We start from the raw sequence: 15,055 nt of genomic DNA on the forward strand, positions 1-15,055 counted from the left end.
TGTGTGTGTGTGTGTGTGTGTGTGTGTGTGTGTGTGTGTGTGTGTGTGTGTGTGTGTGTGTGTGTGCCCAGCATATACTATATCATATATGCAGCACTGACTCTACTGACTCTTTTATAAGTTCTGTCAAATATGCATGCTTCTACATAACACCAGCGTCAGCTGGTGTACAATACATATGTGTTTGTACAAGTGTGGCTGTATATTGTGTGTTTGCTTACTGACGCGCATGGCCGTGTGATCTGTGTGTGAAAAAGTGTGTTTGTCCTAAGAGTGATGGATGAGGCTGGTGGCAGATCAATGTTGAGCACAGTCCTGTGGGGAGAGACATTGAGTGACCACCAGAGTGCTGATCACACACACACACACACACACACACACACACAGCTGACAGTTTGCAGCTGTTCGCTACTGAAGTATTTTTGTTTCAGTAAACTTTGGGGCAAATGTGTCTCCAACTGCATATGATTTCAAAATAAAATAACCAGTGTTTTTGATTAGATCTCACTCCATGAAATGATGGAGCAAATTTGTTACATTTTTTTTTTTTTTTTTACTTTGTCAGTCTCCTATGAAAGCAGAGTAAGGAACAGGTGCACCAGTGGCTGCTTTCAGCTCCAGTGGGATGCTTTGGCAAGCAACAAAAATATGTGCTGCGCTACAGATTGTGTTACATTTGAAAAAGGCAGCCCGTTCAATGACAGTCCAGCCCCAATGGGCTGCGTTCACTGACACCTTTACATCTTTGTGAAATGTCTGGATGTTTCAGGAGATCAGAGAAGAAGAGCATTTTTATCACAAAAGCTCATTCTGTGTGTTACCTTTTTGAATCTCAGAGCAAAGATGCAGTGAGAGTAATGGACAGCTGTCAGTCTGCTGTGTGGATTCTGTTCACTATCCTCTTCAGATCTACACACACGCAAACACACACACACACACACACACACACACATATATATATATATATAGCATAAATCAAAGCTCACTGATGCGTGTGCGACACTCCGCAGCCGTGTCTATCGCTGTTTGGAGGCGACAGCCAGGCTGCATCCCTAATGTTTCTCTTCTCGTTCCACTGGGTTGCGTTCGCCATCGCCTTCAATCTGCACTGTGCTCCGGAGTACGGGCAGCACTCTCTAACATGCTTGGACAGCTGTATCCACAGCCCAGTGGGGCGCGTTCACTATCGCCCTTAAATCTGCCTAATTACGCATCTCATCAGCTCTTCAACCGCTCGATAGCTGTAATCCCAGAGCCACACACCCTCACGCTCTGCCTCTCTTTCTCCACCTCTTCCTTTATCTCTGTGCATCTCCTTCCTGTCTTTCTTGGGTTTTATCTCAATCTCTCATTTCTTCTTCTCTCTACCTTTCCCCCTTATCCCCCCCCCCCCTTTCCTCTGTCCCCCTCTCTCTGTCTGTTGCATCATCCCCCTCCCCTGGTCTCTCCTCTAATCTTGTCCTCACCAAGTAACCAGGCTCTTTGAGCTCTGTGTACCACAGGCAGCCAGCGCCACTCTGCTCCCCCTCCCTCAAGAACTGCTCCCTCCAGGGTTTGCCACACTGCCTCATTACCCCCCCTCCACCCCCCCTCCCCATGCATGGAGCTTCCATGGCTGTGGCCAAAGATCAGTCACGTATGCACATTCACCCATGCACACGCTCAGACCCAGAAAATTGCAACGCACAGCACAACACCAGTTACACACCAACAAGCAGACGTGTATCGGAGAGAGGAGGCAGACAGGAGACATGATCCATTACAAAGTGCTTCGTAAATGAGTCTTAATCTACGTGAGAGAAATTGTTTGTTTTTCCTTTTCATTTGTCTGTGTTCTTTTCCTTTGAGACAGTGCCTTAAAAAGAATATAAGCATTAAAGTGCTATAAAAACAAGAACATTACTCTGGATTCAAAGTTGGAGAGGGAACGCAATGACAAAATAAACTCGCAGCCGTCACAGAGTATATAAATCCAGCTTTAGCCACTACTGTGTTGTAGTTACATAAAATGTCTTCACCTGGAGGGAAAAGAGATATTACAAAAACTAAAACACTACCTGCACTTTTCAGCTCACACTTTCCTCAGGGTGTTGGATAAGTCACAGGTGATTTGCACTTCATTTTGTTCGTTTTTTTTTCAAGACTCAGGTCATATCACCTGTTAAACCAGTGTTAGCCGTGTGAAAGAGAGGATGGAAATGAATGAAGGAATGCTAGCTGAGCCTGGAAAGATGTGATGAATCAAATGTTATTTAATCCTGAGACAACATTAGCCCTTGCTGTGTGTGTGTGTGTGTGTGTGTGTGTGTGTGTGTGTGTGTGTGTGTGTGTGTGTGTGTGTGTGTGTGTGTGTGTGTGTGTGTGTGTGTGTTGATTCGTGGTGCCAAACGAGGCAAAGCAGTGAAGCACCGCTGATGTGATATGAATCAACAACCGCAGTCAATGTTCTTACTGCTTTCAATAAACGGGTTAAAGCTTGTGTGTGTGTGTGTGTGTGTGTGTGTGTGTGTGTGTGTGTGTGTGTGTGTGTGTGTGTGTGTGTGTGTGTGTGTGTGTGTGTGTGTGTGTGTGTGTGTGTGTGTGTGTGTGTGTGTGTGTGTGTGTGTGTTTGTGTGTGAGATGTGCTTTACAGTCGGTGTGAATATGTGTGTTGTCTGCTTTCATCTCTTCCTCCACTGCCCTCTGGCACATGCTATACTTAACATTCTCCAAATTCTGTTTTTGGGGCAACATTGTTAGTCTGGTTTATTCAGCCACTGCTTCTCCAGGCAGGTCATTCCTTGTGCTTACTAGTTAAAGATAACAGATTTGAGTTATTATAAGATTTTTGCTGACCTATCTCAGGGCTTCAAAGCTGCAATCCTTAAGATTTCCGTCCTGGTTGATCTGGTGACATCTGTGGTTACTGTGGCAACAGCAAGTGTGATTTAATATTATTTAAACTGACCCACTGTCAAAAAATGCCCAAATTTTTTTGATGAATGATCACTGTCAGTGCCGTCCTTCCTGACAAATACATTACGTAAACAGTGAGGCTGATAGCCGAGAGATCAGATTGTAGACAGTAACACTGGATTACATGCTGCATCATTTCCTCGTAAATCCCTGCATGGCAGACTCTGCTACTACAAAGAGAGGTAGTTACAGAATGTAAATACATTGAACAGCTATTGGATAATGCAGATCTTAAATAGTATCAAAAAGGGGGTCTGATTATCATCCGCTGTTTTCTTTTCCAGACTTTTATTTTAAGACATTTTGCAAAAATAAAATTATTTTCTTCATTTTATATCAATGTTTTTCATCTTCTTTCTACCTACAAATAAAACATTGTAAACATGAATCATCCAATTATCAAATTATGTGATGTACACGCACACACACACACACACACACACACACACACACACACACACACACACACACACACACACGCACACACACACACACGCAAATATGCCAACACTGTGAACACCTGTTGGCTTGATTGAAAGCAGAACAGAACGAAAATTGCAGGATGGCATAGTTTGTGTGTGTGTGTGTTTGTGTGTGTGTATACACATGCACACATTTGCATACATGTCGGCATGCACTCCCACATGTGCATGAGCATCACTGTCAGTCTTGAGAAAAGTCAGAGCAGGTCATGGTTTGTGTGTGTGTGCGTGTGTGTGTGTGTGTGTATGTGTGTGTGTATGATCTGTCAGAATGATTCATGTCTTACAAGGGAACACCCTGGGGAAATAAGGAACACACACACATACATAGATACATACATGCACAAGGATTAAGAAGTCATTTTAAGCTTTGGACACACTCTGAGATTCAGTGGTTTGAAAAGAGGTAACAGAAAAAAAAAACTCTCTTTCCAGACTGTCTACATTTAGGCCAACGAATACACATACTGTGCAGCGGCAACAGCCACAGATTTGTTTACAGATGAGGACGACACGTTAGGAGTGATAAGGTTGGGCCGAGAGGAGGTGTGAACGGAGAGAGCGAGCGGGGGATATGGAGAGGTGCTAGAGACTTGAAGTGGTGAGCATGTGTGTAGGCGGAGAGGGACGGAGGGGCGACAGGACATTCACTTACGCACATACATAGATAAGAAGTGAGGATGGGAGGATGAGCAGGAGGTGGAGAAGATGGGAATGGAGCGAGAGAAAAAGGCTGTGTGATGCTGATGAATCAAGTCTTGAGAAAGGCGGAAGTGGGGAATTTTGGAGGGGGTATTTTCAGCATCATCAATATCTGAATCTATTATGATTACTTTTATTGATTTAAAGTTATGAATCATCCTTTCGAACATCAGAGGATCAGATATGAAACAGGAAGTTGCTCCGATGTTCCGGGACTGTGATGGCCCACAGCTAAAAGTTAATTTATTCTCTGTTTACTATTTTGATCTTAACAATGAATTCTCAACCTCATTATTAAAACTTTTATCACTCAGCAGTGTGTGACATCTAATTTCTGGCTGAGAAAGAAGCGAACGACGAAAGAGGAGAGCGACTCAGGGAGTGGAGGAGGGAGGCGGCGGTGGGATGGATGGCGGTGGAGAGAAGCGAGTCGAGTATTGAAGTGACAGGTTGTTGTCAGAGCAGCGAGACCCTGGAAGATAGATGAAGACAGGGTCAGCAACTCCCCGCTAATGTCACGACAGATGACTAACTGCGGTTGTTGTGTGTGTATGTGTGTGTGTGTGTGTGTGTGTGTGTGTGTGTTTGTGGGAAGACAGGGTCAGCAACTTTTCGTCCAAGGCTCACTAACCCTGTGTTTGTGTGTGTGTGTGTGTGTGTGTGTGTGTGTGTGTGTGTGTGTGTGTGTGTGTGTGTGTGTGTGTGTGTGTGTACGTCTGCATTTGGAAGTGTGCGTGTGAGAGTAGCTACAAGGTTGGCAACTTCTGAACTACAAGGTTGACACAGTTTGTGCGTTTGTCTTTATGTTTTGTGTTTTTCTATGTGTCTGGGCTTTTGTGTGTTACGTTTCTGTTCCTCTGTTTGCTGTGTGTTTGCAATGATGTGACCTGAACATTGCCAGTTCAAACGGTTTCCCTTCCTGTTTTTGGTCTGTTTTCACTCACAACATACTGTCTGTGGTCCATCTGAAAAGCCACTTTGCTTCCGCGTCATGGAAACATATTGCTGCTGTATCGCTGCTGCCTGTTCTCAGCTCAGCTTGTATTTTCTGACAAAAAACCTACTGCAATTTGTGCTAAACAGTGTGTCCACACTGCCCATATGAGTGAATGTTCCCCGGTTAAAAGGGTCACCGAAGTCTGAACATTTTGGCCTTGACTGTGCACTCGCATCAAAAGAGCCTGGGGATTTCTCTGCCCTAAGCTCGGCACACTTTTCTCTGACTGCGTACAAGTCTCTGCTTCTTCTCTTGGACTGACGTCCAGAGACATGAGCCCCAACTATATTCTTAATACTAACCACAAACCATGCATTAATGAACTATTTGGCTTCTTGGGGGCAGAGTAAACAAGAATAAAGAAGCTGTGAGCTGTTGCATATTACTGCCTAGCTAATATTGCTAACTACTCTGACAGGAGCTAATGCTAATAAGAGCAAGAAGCAGAACTGTGGGCCATGAAACCAAAAGAACGAGCTGAAAGCTGCTAAACCGCTCAGTAGAGCTGAGGGGAACCGCAGGTTTGTCACTATAAGCAGCCCCTGTCACATTAGACATAATCATTTGACTCATTATTCACACAAAAATATGAACAGTGTAGCTTTAACCATCCACAACCGTCCATAACCTAAACCTTAATCATTTGATTAGTGGAGCGGGAAGATCTGCATCCGACCTTACACTCTCACTTTACACGAATAAGCTACCAGATTTTGTCATAATTATGAATACGTGAGACGTGCTGAGCATTTGGATAGACAGCTGAGGAGCTGTGTGTGCTGTGGGAAAGGATTGGGAACTTTCTGCAAGTGTTTAAATATTTTTTCTGCCCTAAAAACTTATCACCACAGGAATTCATAGTGATGTTCTGGCTGTGGGAGCCATGGCTCCACTGAATTATAAAACCAAGCCTTTGCCCCTGCCTAGATTACATCAACCCAGTTCCACTTTCACTCTGGTTATCTGTTATCACAGCTGATTTCAAGAGTGGTTCACTCTATTCTCATTTAATGGAAGGAAGGCCCGGTACAAAAATGGCCTAATGAGACAGATTATAAAGCGCAGTGCTCTGAAAGATTTCCATCTAACTTAAGTTAAATGAAAAACAATCGTAGTTCTAATGTCCACGTTACAACTAGAGTAATATGTGTCTACTTCCTGCTCTGTGGCCCAGCTAAGAAAAGGCTCCTATTGACTGCTCTGCAGTCCAGGCTAAAGACAAGAGGTGATGGATTTCTTTTATCTGGTCCTGCAGCACCTACTTCAGTTTTATTACAGACTTTATTATTTTAACTTTATTGCAGATGCTGGCTACATGTGTAACATCGTTAACAGCGCTTCTTCAGACGTGTTCTTTAGACTTGCTTGTAATGACCTTTCATTATGGCTTTTATTACTTTTTCATTCCACTTGATCTGTTTTTAATCCACCAATAAAGCACTCCGCAGCCACATTCTACTGAGTTCTTCTGAAAATGAAGAATGTTTTTACTTTTAGCCACAGGTGCAGGGTTTTGCTGACAGGCCTCTTCAGCCAGGGATGTTTTTCCTCACCTTTAATTGAAGGCACATGAGCTAATATAAAAGCAATAGACGGTGTTTCTTATAATGAATGCAATTAAAACAGAACTGAAATAGCTCATGAGAAAGATCACTTAGTGGCGTGATTGAAATATTGAATAACAACTCTCCTTCTCTCTCCACCCTTTCTCTGTCTCTCTAACTCCAGGATTTGGACATCACCTCCACACTGAGCCGACCCAGTGGAACCCAGTAGAGTCCAGTGAAGGCCTGGCTGCATCAGTAGAAATGGCTCCAGCAGCCATGTCTGTGCCTCTATCCTCTCTCAACTCCCTCCGCCCTTCCCGCCTCCCCTCATCCCTCCTCTTCTTCCTCCTCTCTTTCCTTCTGCTCCTGTCATGTCCTGGATCTGTCCACGCAAATTCATCAGAGAAAAACTGTTCAGCCACTGGAGACGTCTGTCAGGAAGGTGGGTTGGTCTTGTCTGTGAGCACACTGCGGTTTAATGCATACAGGGAGGGATTAACACGATTACATAGGATAGTACTTAACGCTTTCAACAAGTGCAGCTTGGGTTAAGTAGAGGAAAGAGTTAAAAGCCTTATCTGTGTACCAGCCATGTAAGCTACTGATATCACAAAGATTTATGACAACTAAACATAATGATGTTCACCATCGTTACAAAATTACAACATATAGCCTAATCTCAGTGGAAACACCATCTTCCTTCCACTTGGAAACTGGATCATTCACAGTATTTCATTTCCAAAGTGGATTATCCAATAAATTCCATCACTCATATTAAAGAGACAATAATTAAGCATGAGATCCATGATCAATGATAATATTTATGTTATAATCTAGGCAGAAGATAAATTGAATCACATGGCTTTACTGCATTAATGCATTTATAATTAGTCAGTGATTTAATAGCCTCCATTCTAAACTTTGTATTCAGGTGGGGGAAACAGAGCACTATAGTCCACCTCATGATCAGCTAAAGACAGTCCGACTAGCCCCGGCCCAGTCCATGTTCTGATACTAGTCACTGTAGTGTCCAGCAGGCTGCTCTATGATTGTCATTTAAACTCAACAAAGGCTGAATCTCTTGGCCAGGACTGTTAAGTAAACAGCTGGTAACACTAACGCTAGCTATGTAGCAATAGCACAACTTACAGATGGCTAATTTATTTCTAAAATAGAATAACCTCCTCGTACATATTGTAGTATATTTTGCCAGTTCAATCTGTGTGACCTGCCTAGAGGCTCTGACAGCAACAGGAAAGAGATTTATTTGCAAAATTGCCAGGCGCTAATTTACTAGTTAAAGCTAAACAGTGTCATCAGAATATTCACAAAACACCCACATCAGGAACACCACTGCATAGGAGGGTGACAGTGTTTTATTTGCACGCTAAACTAAAATGGACCACTTGTGAGTTATCTGCTACTTTAGCCAATTTACTGCCCTGGAAGTAGAGTGCACAGATCCATTTCAATAAGTTTTAGTAGAACAAATGGGACCATATGGGGAACCCCCCCTTATTATAATCCTTAATGAGGTTGTGAGCTTTTCTCAAAATGCCCACACTGACAGCCTATACAAGTTCAGAGAGGAAAAGATTAGTGAGGTTATTACATAAAATTGTTGCAACCAAATATTGCTTGTGATCTTTTGCTGCAACACTCTGTCTCTGTCTTTTGACTTTCAGGAGTGGTACTGCCTGTGTGGAACCCTGAGAACCCCTCTGTGGGCGACAAAGTGGCACGGGCCATTGTTTACTTCGTAGCACTCATCTACATGTTCCTGGGCATGAGCATTATAGCAGACCGATTCATGTCTTCTATAGAGGTGAGCAACACATTAATAACGGCATCTTTGTGAAACAAAAAAACAAAACACACACATCCTTTCCTTTCCTTTCGGTGCCTCTTCTATTTTCCTCTCTTTTATGTTCCTTTTCTTTTTCTTTTTTCCCTCTCCAGGTCATAACCTCCCAGGAGAAGGAGATCACCATTAAGAAGCCGAATGGTGAGACCACCACGGCCACGGTCAGAATCTGGAACGAGACTGTTTCTAATCTCACTCTAATGGCCTTGGGTTCTAGTGCCCCAGAGATACTGCTGTCTGTTATTGAGGTCCGTACAATATGAACCGGGTGGTTACACATTAGATTAACCGATACAAAGCGTAATGGGAACGCAGTAATTTGATTTGCTCCCCTCCTATAGGTGTGCGGGCACAATTTCGAGGCTGGCTCTCTGGGCCCCAGCACCATCGTGGGCAGCGCCGCCTTCAACATGTTCGTCATCATCGCCCTGTGTGTGTACGTGGTGCCCGATGGAGAGACGCGCAAAATCAAACACCTTCGGGTGTTTTTCGTCACGGCAGCGTGGAGTATCTTTGCCTACATCTGGCTCTACTTAATTCTGAGTGTCTTCTCGCCTGGAGAGGTGGAGGTGAGGATGGAGAGAAATGAAAGCTGTTAAGGGGGGAAAGTTTTGATAAAAAGTGGAGGGAAGGTTGTAGGGAAGGAAAGGGAGTAAAGGTGTTAACCCTGTGTCTTCTCTCCTTTAGGTATGGGAGGCTGTGCTGACCTTCCTCTGCTTCCCCCTCTGCGTGGTCCAGGCCTGGGTGGCTGACCGCCGCCTCCTCATCTACAAGTACGTCCGCAAGCGTTACCGTGCCGACAAGAACCGTGGCATCATCATTGAGACTGAGGGAGGGGCGGACGGAGGGCTAGGCATGGATGGTGGAGGAGGGGGAGGAGCGCTGGGTCCAGGTGGGTTCACCAAGATGGACATGCTGGAGCTGGACGGACAGATGGCGTTGAACTGTCACAGCGGGATGGATGGAGGGATGATGGAAGAGGGAGGACCGAAGGACGAGGAGGACGAGGCCAGGAGGGACATGGCGAGGACGCTGAAGGATCTGAAGCAGAGGCACCCGGACAAAGACATGGAGCAGCTGATTGAGATGGCGAATTATCAGGTTAGAAGGAGTGTGGTTTATGTTTTTTAAAAGAATAGTTCGACATTTAATAACTTCTTTAACAACTTGTTAGCTCTTTGTCCACTTCTGTAGACTTCATTCCATAAAGTTCTGTCTTAGAGTTTTGTGTCTGAGCTTTCGGAGACATTTTTACATCTAACAGAATGAAACAGTCGCAACCACAAGATCATGCATCACATTTCACATTTCATATGCGCCTCCTGTCAGGGTGACATTGTGTTGGAGATGACGCTGTGACACGTTCAGTTGTGAACAAGATGTCTGAGGTGACACCAGGTGGGACAGTTCTTGAAGGTGACAGCGCAGAGCTGTTATACAAAGAACACTTGGAAATGCTCCAGAGCAACTTCCCAGCAGTTTGACAAATGACTTTGCATTTCCATGGCTAATCGTTGCATAACCGCCTCAGTAAATTTGATTAAGATTAATCTCGCCATTCCTGTCTTCTATTGCAATAACTATCCTTGAGAAAAATGGACATCCAACTATGCAACACATCAAATATAAACAGCGTAATCTGGCTGACTACCTCACTAACTCTCCAAATACCTACGCAGAGGAAAATAGTACCCCTAATGTACTGTTATGTGCTGATTAAAACACTAGTCTGCAGAGAGGAAGGTGCCGGTTGACTTGATTGACAACAACGTAACATGCAACCCCTCTGCCATCCAGGTGGTTTTTTGCCCGGTAAGTTACATGAACATTAGATATACAAACGTGAGAGTTCAATGAACTTGACAAAAAATGTTTAACTCGAGGTCCACATGCTAACTTTCTTCTGAATCAAGGCTTTAGAGACTGTGGGATGCAGCTAAAAACTCGAGTTAAGATTTTTTGGGGAATTTAGATTTGCGATTGTTCATTGATATCTATAAGTGATGAACAACTTATTGCTTTAGTGTAGTTCAGTTATGATTGTCACAGCGATTAACCAAACCACTCGGTTAATCGGTTCTAATCCCTGGTGAAAAGAAAGAAGCTTCTACTAGATCTCATACGCAAATGCACACACACCTCTTTGTTGTGATATTTACCATAGCTGCTTAAAATGTGGAAAAAAACATGTTTGTTCGATGAATACCAATCATCAAATTGGCACATTAAGGATTAATCAGTTTTATCCGTCGCACAAATTTTATCCTTTAATGCTGAACCATAGAGGCTGCCCAAGTCGCCGCTGCTCTCCCTTTTCTTCTCTCCCCTCTTCCTTCCCTTGCCTCCTCTCCAAGTCATTTTCTTGGCCTTTGTTTTTGGTAGTGAAGGAGGGAAGGAAAGGAGTTTGGCAGGCAAAGACGCATTCAAACCTCCCTCCCCTAGCAGCTACTCCCTCAGCCTTGTGCTGTAAATAAGAATGACAGCTGTTTGGGAGATTTAACTCAACTAGGTAAACTGAGGTTCTTGTGCTTGCAATGAATCACTGACTAAATAATTTAATAGTTTCTTCACTCAGTGGTCTGGGGAATTGGCCTGTCATTAAGTTAGACCAACTTGCTCAGCAAAAACAGATCAAGTTTTTAACTAAACTAACAATTACTGACACCTTCCATCCAGAGAGATGCAGAGTTAAATGAGGATTCTGCGGTAAAAGTGCCAGTGTGTTTCCTTTAAATTTGAATAAATTGGAGCGTTCCCAGCTCTGACGCCACATTTAATCTAATAATCTCCACGGCTAGAGTGGCCAATTTGTTCATTTTCAATTTGGTGGATGGTGAGGATAATAAATTGCTAGTCACACATACATTTTTATTGAAAGTCATTAAGTATAGATTGATAAGGCTCATTAGATCTAAAGTTTGAAGCAAAGAGAGCCAACTACAGTCTGGCGCATTACAAAGACGTTCATCTTCTTTGTCAGTGTGATTCCACATATGTATTTTGTCAGTCTTGGCAATATATGAAAAAACACAAATTATTTGAAGCTCAAACACATCCCTCATCCTCAAGTGTAGGATCTGTGTTAAAACGTCAAGCATCCACCCTTCTGAAGTGTCTTCAATTAACTCTGTAGGTGACCTTTGACCTCTCACCAACCTGTGGAGGCGTGAGAGGAATTTCCCACAGGAGATTCACTGCTTAGTCTTAAAATTGCAGCTGACAGTTTCAAAATGAAAGCTTTTATGTAAAAGTAGCATGAATCTTGGAAGCAAATGAAGAAATTACCATGATAGATACAATAGATCGCTTTGTTAATTGATTGGTTCTGTTGATCAGGTCCTGATGCAGCAGCAGAAGAGCAGAGCGTTCTACCGTATCCAAGCAACCAGGATGATGATCGGAGCTGGCAACATCCTCAAGAAGCACGCCGCCGACCAGGCTCGCAAGGTGGGACACACACACAGTATTCCTCCATTCTCTGTTTAACCTGAAATTCACAACAGGAGAACACATTGCATCTGATACTGTGTGTTTTCTTTCCAGGTGGTGAGCAGCCATGAGACCCAGGCCCAGGAGGACGACCCTCACACCACCAGGATGGAGTTTGAACCCTGTTTGTATCAGTGCTTCGAGAACTGTGGCTCCCTGAAACTGACCGTTGCCAGACATGGAGGAGACCCTGGAGTTACTGTCAAGGTGCGTGTGGAGTGAATACAAGACAGAAGATTGCTCAGAAAACAGGAATGAAAGTGTTCAGACAATATGAAACTGTGAAGGTGATGGAGGGAAGAGACACCAGAGGAAACAAAACTCTTCTCTGGACTGTGTTCACTCATAGCGTTGGCACATTTCCTAGTTTTGGTCTGGTTTTACTCAAATCATCAACTCTACAGGCTCTGAGCATCCTTGTTCTCTTTTCTGGTTGGATTCTGGTAAAGGGATAGAAGTGTGTGAAGAGAGGGGAATTGGAAAACTGGGAGACACAATAGAGAACACTTTCCACATTTTTTAGATTTCAGCTTTTCTTTGAGTTATGACCCAAATAAAATTCCTTTTTGCAAAGGCTCATTGATCTAGGGCTTAACGGTAGCCTGATAATCAGAATTAGAGATTTTCTTTGAAGTCTTCTATAGAGACTCTGTGGCAGTGATGTAGTATCTGATCTGATCTACTACAGGGACTTTGCAAGGCCATCCTCTATTCTTCTCCTTGTGTACAAATGAAACCATGACATCAGTGTTGTGTGTAGAGGTACGCTGATGCCAAGGCCTCAGTCAAGGCTGACTTTGTTAAGTCAAGTGGCCTTTTTAGCCTACACACACGCTCTTTAGGAGCAGTACATTAAAGGCGAATAAATTATGTTCAACAAGCAGGATTTCTCAAAGAGGCTACTTGACTGAAAAGTTCCAAGAATTTAGTCACAATCCCAGACTTTATAATGCACTAAAACAAAGTTACAGTTTTTCGCTGTCGCTTTGGTACATTTCTCAGATCAGAATTGAAATTCTCAAAACTACTTGTTCAATCTTCACATCATTGTGTCACTTGTGCAAATCAAAAAAGCAGTTTTTCATTTCTTTGAACAAGTTGCAAATGCTTTGGTTCATCATGCAAATGATTATGTTCAATTCTCTGCTGTTTCCTACATTATCAATTGCTTATGTCATGTTGATCAAAATGTATTATAATGGGTCTCTGTGAATAGTCTCACCCCCCACAACATTTAGGCATTAGTTCATCGCATAAGTCTTTACATGCAAAATGGTTGAACAAGTTGTCATAATATGTCAAACATATCTCTATACATTTCCATTTGACTTATTTTTCTAAATCTGTCCTGAATTGGTAAATTGCTCCCAGGTGAATCTTGACTTTCTCCAACGAAGGGAAATGTGTGAAGCATTAGATCAACAAATGATCAACCAGTTTTCTGAAATTCTCAAAGGTGCATCTCATGAACCAACTGGCAAGTATATATATATATATATATATATATATATAGCCGGAGCACAACACAATGTTACAATGTCTGACAATGGAAGAACAAGAAATTGGACGGGGTCAACAGCCAGAGAGAAGAAGAAGAGGAAGAGGAGTGAGGCTGCGTGGAGGAGGAGTTGGGAGGCAAAACAGAGGAAGAGGCAGACGAGGCCTTTCTGTATCACAATGACATGGTCTGTCAACAAATTACAGTACAAACAGTAAAAGCGTAAATGTGAATCTTGTCCAGTCTCTTGCAATCAATACACTAAGGTGTAACTTACAATTTACAATAAGTGTCATCAAAACTTTAGCCATAGTTTACATCAGAACATCCCTCCAGAGTAAACTGTTATATTGACAACACGACTAAGTGATTTGACTGTCTTATCCGTACACAATAACACAAGGACTTTTCATCTGATGGCAGTGACATGTTCATTGACACAGATATTTACTTTTGAGAGATGAACTAAGGATTTTGAGCAAGAGACTGGCTTTTGCAGGTAATCCATGGTGTTTTGCTATTTGTACGAATTGTTTTGAGAAATTCACTTACTGTTTTGCAAATGTCGAGGATGATTCGAGAAATGTACCAAAGCGACTGAGAAAAACTGTAAATGGAATGGCTAACTAAACTACAAACGTAAATGCACATTAATTGAGTCTTTGGCCACTTTTAGGCAGTGAAAACAAGCTGTAAACACATAATCTTTTACACATGGCTAACTTGTTAGCAAACACTTGCTTATACACATGTCCAGCAGAGCAACATTAGCTTTAATTTGGAGTCATTTTTCAGACTATGTGATGAAGGTGAGCTCAATATTCAGTATCCTTTTAGCTCTGTTTTACACTTCAATAACCCCTGAGGGAAATATCTAGATTTATCTGGCTGTTAAATGCACTACTATGTTAACTAGCTAGTTGCTAACTGTGTCAGCTGCTGCTAGGCAGGTACTGTACAGTGGGTTTGAAGATGTACACTCTACACTGTACTTTACATTGTCTGCTGCGACTGTAACGATGCAATAAGAGTGACCAGAAACAGTAAAGATGTGACCTGGAAAACCAAAACAATGCGCTAAAGGCTAAATTGATGATGAAAATGCTCTTAAAATGATAAACCGCAGAGTCAAGAGGTAATTCATAGGTTTGTTACTATTAGCAGCAGCTTTCAAGTTTATGTAGTTGTGTGAGTTTTTAAAATGAAAATATTGATCATAGCAGCTTTAAGTTAAAAAATTTTGGCGCAACTGGATTCCTACAATACCATCCATATCATAATAAAACATATTTGAGCAGATGTACTCCACATACTTCTTGCTTATGCTTTATTATAGAAAATAGGTGTCCATATCCACATAACATTAATTACAACACATAATCTTATAATTTTTCTACTTTTATAAGGCGTCATTAAAAGCGACACTCCTCACGGCTAGAATATCTGAAATTTGATCAAGCCACATTATACAGTAGTCCCAGCAATATCAGCTATCTTAATGGATGCACTCAAAAATAAGTT

The 15,055-nt window shown here is 42.5% G+C and overlaps 1 protein-coding gene across 3 annotated transcripts in view; it reads left to right on the forward strand.

Moving 5' to 3' along the window:
• The window catches only part of slc8a4b (solute carrier family 8 member 4b), a 100,505-nt gene that overhangs the window by 39,105 nt on the left and 46,345 nt on the right, over positions 1-15,055 (forward strand). For all 3 annotated transcript variants that reach the window (XM_056369352.1, XM_056369353.1, XM_056369354.1), the window contains exons 2-8: positions 6,865-7,125; positions 8,369-8,508; positions 8,643-8,795; positions 8,889-9,116; positions 9,235-9,648; positions 11,884-11,994; positions 12,091-12,243. In XM_056369352.1, the coding sequence (XP_056225327.1) occupies positions 6,865-7,125; positions 8,369-8,508; positions 8,643-8,795; positions 8,889-9,116; positions 9,235-9,648; positions 11,884-11,994; positions 12,091-12,243 (1,460 nt within the window). The remainder of the gene's footprint in view (positions 1-6,864; positions 7,126-8,368; positions 8,509-8,642; positions 8,796-8,888; positions 9,117-9,234; positions 9,649-11,883; positions 11,995-12,090; positions 12,244-15,055) is intronic.

This window comes from Seriola aureovittata, chromosome 23, assembly GCF_021018895.1.
Source record: "Seriola aureovittata isolate HTS-2021-v1 ecotype China chromosome 23, ASM2101889v1, whole genome shotgun sequence".
NCBI lineage: Eukaryota > Metazoa > Chordata > Actinopteri > Carangiformes > Carangidae > Seriola > Seriola aureovittata.